General features: G+C 37.6%; 1 protein-coding gene across 1 annotated transcript; it reads left to right on the forward strand.

Moving 5' to 3' along the window:
• The first annotated feature begins 4765 nt into the window (after positions 1 to 4765).
• LOC141480857 (uncharacterized) lies at positions 4766 to 6361 on the forward strand. Its single transcript, XM_074171578.1, has one exon. It carries the CDS (start codon positions 4766 to 4768, stop codon positions 6359 to 6361), a length of 1596 nt encoding a protein of 531 aa, XP_074027679.1.
• Positions 6362 to 7685: the final 1324 nt, after the last annotated feature.

Consider the following 7685-nt stretch of genomic DNA (forward strand, 5'->3'; position numbering starts at 1 on the left):
ACGCTTTTTTGCATTTCAATTATTATTGTGTATTGTGACACTTAACGACATCTAGTGGCGCTATGTTTAATTTTTAATGAAACCATAGCTGTTCTCAAAGACAATAACATTAAACGACACTATGAATCGAAACAGCTTCAAAGTTACTCCAAGTATACAGGAAGTTTGCGGAAGGAAAAATGTGAAGCTTTGAAACGCGGACTCACATCGCAACAATCTTTGTTTACCAAAGCGAATACTGAACAAGAGTCTGCAACTCGCACCAGCTTTCGTGTGGCTCTTGAAATCGTAAAACGTGGCAAACCATACACCGATGGAGAAATGATAAAAGAATGCTTGATTGCAGTAGCCGAATAAATATGCCCCGAAAATGTAAATTTATTTAAAAGTGTCTGTCAGCAAACACCGTGACTCGGAGGGTGCAAGACATCGCAGAAAATATATCATCCCAACTGTCTGACAAAAATGGACATCATGAGTGTTTTTCTCTACCATTGGATGAGTCAACGGATGTGTCAGATACTGCTCAGGTGTTGATTTTTATTCGCGGAGTGGATAAAAGCTATGAAGTGTATGAAAAACTTCTTGATATTGATAGTATTCACGACAAGACAACTGGGGCAGATATTTTTAAGGGAGTTGAAAATGCCATTAATAAAAAGAACTTTCGATGGAGAAATTTGAAATTTATAACAACTGATGGAGGCAAAAATATGTATGGTAAAAATGAAGGAGTGGTTGCACTTGTGTCAAAGGCTGTAGAAAATGATGGTGGTTCAAAACCATCAGTCTTGCATTGTATCATTCATCAACAGTCGTTGTGCAAAAAATGTTTGGATATGTCTGAAGTTCTAAAACCAGTCATATCAGTTGTTAACTTCATCAGATCCACTGGGCTGAATCACCGACAATTCCGCGAGTTTAGTCAACAGATTGGAGAAAATGATTTACCATATCATACTGCCGTACGCTGGCTTAGTTGCGAAAAAGTCGAATTTTTTTTAAATGAGAAGCAGCGCCATTTTGCCGATTTAGATAATAGTGAATGGATGTGGAAGTTAGCCTTCTATGTCGATTTGACAAATCATATGAACGAACTGAATTTGAATTTTTAAGGAGAAAATCAGCTTCTCCCTGATTTATACAGCAATATCAAATCCTTCAGGCAGAAAAATAATACTATTTCAATCGCAATTACGTAAAAAATGTTTCACACATTTTGAAACATGTGAAATATTCAGCCACACAACTGAGACTGAATTTCCCTCAATTTTGCAATCGAAACTTTGAGTGCTTTGAAGATAAATTTCGTTTTTCAGATTTTGATGTCATTGCGAATGAAATTGAGCTTTCTCAAAATCCTTTTGAATCTGATATTGAAACCCTGGCTCCGGAAGTCCAAATGGAAATTATTGATTTACGGTGCAGTGATATGTTTAAGAACAAATATCAAAATTCATCTTTGTTGGAATTTCATAAGAGTCTTCCACTGGAACAATTTGATAATTTGCATAAATTTGCTCGTGGGTTGTTTTCTGTTTTTGGTACTACTTGTGTGAAAACGTTTTCCAAGATGAAGTACACAAAGAATGTTTACAGATCTCAATTAACCGATGAGCATCTTAAATCTCTTTTGATAATTGGTACAAGTAAAATTGATCCACAACTACAAAGTATTGTCGGTGGAAAATCACAATTACATAAATCTCATTAGTGTTTTTGTTTTACTGTGAGTTACAATCTGAATCCACGGAGAATCGACAAGGTTCATGATGGGTCAGCGATACTCGACACCGCTGACGAAGATGAACTTGCATTTTTATTCCTATGAGAATTTTCATTTTTATATTCAGTCTGACTTGATACATCCTTATTGTAACACGTGTTTTTGAATAAAATAAACTTTTTAAAAACTTATTTTTCGAAAACCAACTCTTAACTGGCGCAGTCGGTAGGATTCGCGAAAGAGTCTGTGAAAGTTCCTCGTCGTTTTTAAACGTTTATTCGCGATCCGAAACAAAACATCCCTTGACGGCAGCATCACGACTACCCTCCAAGGACCAAAAGGAGAAAGCAGATCTTTGGGAATGCATCAAGCCATCACCATTCTTCTGTGAGTATTAATGTCAAATTCCTCTGTTCCTAGTCCATTTATTGACCCTAGTGCAGAGCTAGACTTAAGTGATCTTATTGCGAATTTATCTATTGAAAATTCATCGAATCAGAACCACAGTGAATCAAATATACCTTTGAATATCAATAATAGTAATTTAGTAATAATGGCACGACCAAACTTTGACATCAAAAATTTCTGCGTAGTTCCGGAGTTCGATGGGAACCCCAACAGCCTTCACGAATTTTTAAACATATCAGCAACCCTTCTCAATCACTATTTTGATCCAACACCTGCCAATATCAACTGTATCCAGAATAAACTGCTCATGTATGGTATTCTCGGAAAGTTAACAGGAAAAGCAAAAGAAGTCGTTTCTGTATATGGATGTAACACTTGGGATGAAATCAAAAATGTCCTCATTCAACATTTTGGAGACCAAAGAGACGAGAATGCATTAACACGGGACCTAGTGAACTTAAGGCAATCAAATGAAACACCTTTACGATTTTACGAAAAGTGCATGGGCTTACTGAGTGTGATCTGCAATTATATCGACATTCATAATGACAACGATGTAGTGAAAACGAGTAAAAAAGAATTCTTCAGACAACAAGCCTTAACTACCTTCTTGGCCGGATTGAAGGAACCTTTAGGATCGACGATAAGAGCAATGCGTCCAAATTCTTTGGCCACAGCGATGCAATACATTCAGGAAGAAAATAACATCCGTTATCTACAAAAAAGTCGCGCTCCAGAAGTTTCATCATCCGTTAGAAGACCATTACCACCCCAAAGATACACACAGCAACGAATGGTACCCCCGTCTCAATTTCAACAATTTCAACGCCCAGTATGGCCTTCCCAGTCAGCCTATACCAGACCCCAATTTCCAACTGGACCGATTAACCTACCACCTCGAGTCAATTTACCACCACAACGTTTTCCGACCAATCAGCAAGTCTTTGGAAAACCACAAAACGTTTGGGACCCGAAAAATAATCAAAAACCATCGTACAGACAAGATCCAGTACCAATGAGTATTTCAACACGAAATACTCACCAACAAAATCATTTTAGGCCTCAAACTTCTCGCCCAACTTTCACGTCCGAAGAACTTTTCAATGTTGAACATCAAGAACAAGTTTATAATTGCGAAATACCCGAAGAATACGGTGGATACTCCAACGAAGAATATCTAGAAGCATGTGCTGAAAATTTCATGCCTGAAGAAATGTTGAAGCACGAAGAAGAAAATTTTCTCGAGGACGACAACAAAATGCCAGAAACGTAGTAGAATTACACAGCTTCACCGATAAGAAAGAACTACCCTACATAATTATAAGCAATCCACCTTTGAAACTTTTGATTGATACAGGCTCCACAAAATCATTTCTCAACCCTGAAGTGGCTTTTAAATTTTTCAAAAATTGCATTAAACACGAGCCATTTGTAGTAACTTCAATTTTTCAAAATTATTCTCAAGATCATTGTGCCGAAATTCCTAGTTTTTCAGAATTCAACAGTAGCTCCAATTTGAAATTTTATCTATTCAAATTTCACAAAGTTTTTGATGGACTAATTGGTTTAGATAATTTAAAATTAATGCAAGCCCAATTAGATTTCATTAACTCGAATCTTATTTCTGCATTCGCAACGTTACCCATTTTTTACCACGAAACGAACAATAATCAGTCTTATTCCGCTCAACTCGAGCCTCATACAATTACACGTCTCAGGTTACCAGTAGCACAGTGCGAAGGTACTATCATATTACCACAACAAAATATTCAAGGAGCAAAATTACGAGAAACATTAACAATCGCATGTAATAATCTTGCGTGGGCAGAACTTATCAATGATACGGATTTTGAACTCAATATAGCACTGACCGACTCAATAAAATCAAGAAAATTTGACATAGGTGAATTTTATTTATTTACGGCAGATATTTCAACAAAATCGTCGCACCATTTGGATATAGAAAAATCAATCAGAACAGAACATTTGAACGAGGAAGAGAGAAGACATGTACTACGGCTATGCAAAAAATATTCCGATATTTTTTATGTGCCAGACACACCACTAACGTTCACAAATCAAGTGAAACACCGGATCAGGACAAGAGACGAAATTCCTGTTTTTACCAAATCATACAGATACCCACATGTGCATAAGCCTGAAGTGGAAAAACAGGTAAACTCAATGTTGGATCAGGGAATCTTAAGGCCAAGCCAATCACCCTGGTCTTCACCTATATGGGTCGTCCCAAAGAAAGCAGACGCTTCTGGACAAATCAAATGGAGGATCGTCGTAGATTATAGGAAGGTGAACGAGAAAACTATCGACGATAAATATCCAGTCCCCAACATCAATGACATATTGGACAAGCTAGGAAGGTGCCAATACTTCACTACTTTGGACCTAGCGAGTGGCTTCCACCAGATTGAGATGGCATAAGAGGATATTCCAAAAACAGCCTTCACAGTGGAGCATGGGCACTACGAATACACCAGGATGCCGTTTGGATTGAAATCAGCTCCAGCTACCTTTCAACGTGTTAAAGATAACGTTTTGAAGGGTCTGCAAGGAAAAATATGTCTTACATATATTGACGACATAATTGTGTACTCAACTTCATTGCAGGAGCATATGATCAACCTCTCCAAAGTCTTCGAAAGGTTCAGGGAAACAAATCTCAAGGTTCAACTAGACAAATCAGAGTTTTTGCAAAGGGAAGTAGCATTTTTGGGACACATCATCACTTCAGAAGGAATTCAACCAAATCCCCAAAAAATTGAGGCAATCTTAAAGTATACCCCGAACAACCCTATACCCCGAACAACCAAAGAAATCAAAGGATTTCTAGGACTCCTGGGATACTATAGAAAATTCATCAAGGACTTCGCAAAAATAACCAAACCACTCACCTTCTGTCTTAAGAAAAACCAGAAAATTGAGCATACACCGAAATTCATAGAATGTTTCGAAACATGCAAAAATCTTCTAGTAAACGAACCGCTTCTACAATATCCCGACTTCACAAAACCATTCAATCTCACGACGGATGCCAGCAATTTTGCTATAGGTGCTATCCTATTGCAAGGACCTATTGGAAAGGACAAACCAATTGCATATGCCTCTCGTACGTTGAACGAAAGCGAACAAAATTACACAACCATAGAAAAGGAAATGCTTGCTATGGTGTGGGCGACTAAGTACTTTAGACCGTACCTATTTGGCCAAAAATTCAAAATCTTATCCGATCACCGCCCTCTACAATGGCTTTTCTCTTTGAAAGATCCAAATTCCAAACTTGTGAGATGGAGATTGAAGTTAGAAGAATTCGACTATGAAATCGTTTACAAGAAAGCAAAAAGCAATACGAACGCTGATGCCCTTTCAAGAATAGAAGTACACACCAAAGAAGCCTTCAGTTTGAAAGAATACATAGAAAATTTCAACAAAGAACTTGAAGAAAATGCTTCGTTATACAACAATGCACCATCTGAAAATACCGTTACCGACCAATCTCAAAGAAGAATCAGCGAAGACACCTCCGCTACTGACACTGCAGACGAAAATCCCGACCGTCTTCAACAGAAAAGAACATCATCAACCGATACAGCTGACGAAAATCCCGACCTCGACCAACCAAAAAGGACATCATCAACTGACACAGCTGACGAAGTTATAAATGACCTTAACCAACCTGAAAACGAAGGAAGTAACAGAACCATACACACAACTCAAGAAGAACCGGCATTCACAATTCCAATATCAGAAAAGCCTCTCAATTATTACAATAACCAGATAAAAATGACATTTGTCCATTATAACCCAGGGCCAATCTGTATAGAACAAGCGTTCGCAAATAAAAAACGAATTCATGTTCAAATTGGTATGAATGCAAAAGAAGAAAACATTGTGAAATTCTTCAAAGACTATATTCCACCAAAAGTCAAACATGCTGTATATTTCGACCCAGATACCCAATATAAGTCAACCTGCAATATTCTTCAGAAAATTTTCAGAAACACTGCCTTCGATTTGGTAAAATGCAATAAAATCTTGGAAGATGTTAACAACGAAGATCAACAACAAATATTAATTCGAAACTACCACGAAGGGAAGTCAAACCATCGTGGAATAAATGAAACTGAATTGCGAGTACGAAGAAAATATTACTGGCCAACTTTGAAAAAAGACATTGAAGGATACGTCAATTGTGCGAAACATGTCAAATGAATAAGTATGACCGAAACCCACCAAAACCCAAATTTATGATAACTCCTACACCAAGTAAACCTCTCGAAATTATTCACCTAGACACCTTTCAGGCAGATGGACAGAAATTTTTAACAATTGTGGACGCCTTTTCAAAATATGGACAAGCCTATCCATTAGAAGGAGCCAATGCCATTAACATATTGAAAGCATTGCTGATATTCGTTACTCACCATGGTTTGCCACAGATCATTGTCTCAGACAGTGGCACCGAATTCAAAAACGGCCTTGTACAAGAATTTGTGGATACACATAAAATTTTGATCCACCACACAACCCCGGAGAGTCCACAATCAAATGGAATGATTGAACGTTTTCACTCGACCATTATAGAACATTTACGATTATTATTGCAAAATAAGAAACAGCTGAACATCAAGGAACAAATGCTTTATGCACTATTAGGCTATAACAATACAATCCATTCAGTAACAGGACAAAAGCCCATCGATGTTCTCAATGGACACTTCGACAGTAAGGACCCCTTTGATATCGACATAGAAAGGATTCTACTGAACAACTACATGCAACAACATCGAGATAAAACAAAAGCTGTCTACCAAAAAAACAATGAAAAAGCTGTCAAACTGAAAGAAAGGACTATAAATAAACGAAATGAGAGCAGACACCATCCTGTAGCCTACTCACCTAGCACAAAAATTTATACCAAAACAACAGGTGTTCGAAATAAGCTTTTACCTAGATTTGTACCACGTGTAGTTGAATCTAACAAAAAAGTAACAGTAGCTACACCCTATACTACTGTTCATAAAAAGAATATAAAACACATCCCAAAACATAACAAGAAAATGGTTTTACAGGTGCACCCTCGCATTGGGTCTAGAAATTCGAATTCAAGATCTCAAAGACAACCCGGGAATTCTTCCCCTAAAGCTGGGAGAAGCCAGGATCCAGACTAGCATTCACGACTTCCTGCACTACTATAACTTGACGCCGATTGCCGAGGAAATCGATCTAATACAAAAGCAATTCGATGACATCACTGAAACCCTCACAAACGGCCCGAGTTACCCCTACCTAGAAGGACTCATCAATTTCAATCAAGCACTGAAATATCAACTGAAAATTGTATATCAAAAATTTCACAGAATCAACCCATCCCACATAACCAAAAGAGGTCTAATCAACGGACTTGGCAACATCATAAAATCAATATCCGGAAATTTAGATCAAGAAGATGCTCAGCGGTATGACCAAGCAATAGCATCACTACAGAAGGGTAGATATAACATTCTACAAAGATTGAACCAGCACATATCTCTCA

The sequence above is a fragment of the Leptinotarsa decemlineata genome, unplaced genomic scaffold (assembly GCF_025532065.1).
Source record: "Leptinotarsa decemlineata unplaced genomic scaffold, Ldec_3_MD MMD2_tig00000026_RagTag_RagTag, whole genome shotgun sequence".
Taxonomy (NCBI): Eukaryota; Metazoa; Arthropoda; class Insecta; order Coleoptera; family Chrysomelidae; genus Leptinotarsa; species Leptinotarsa decemlineata.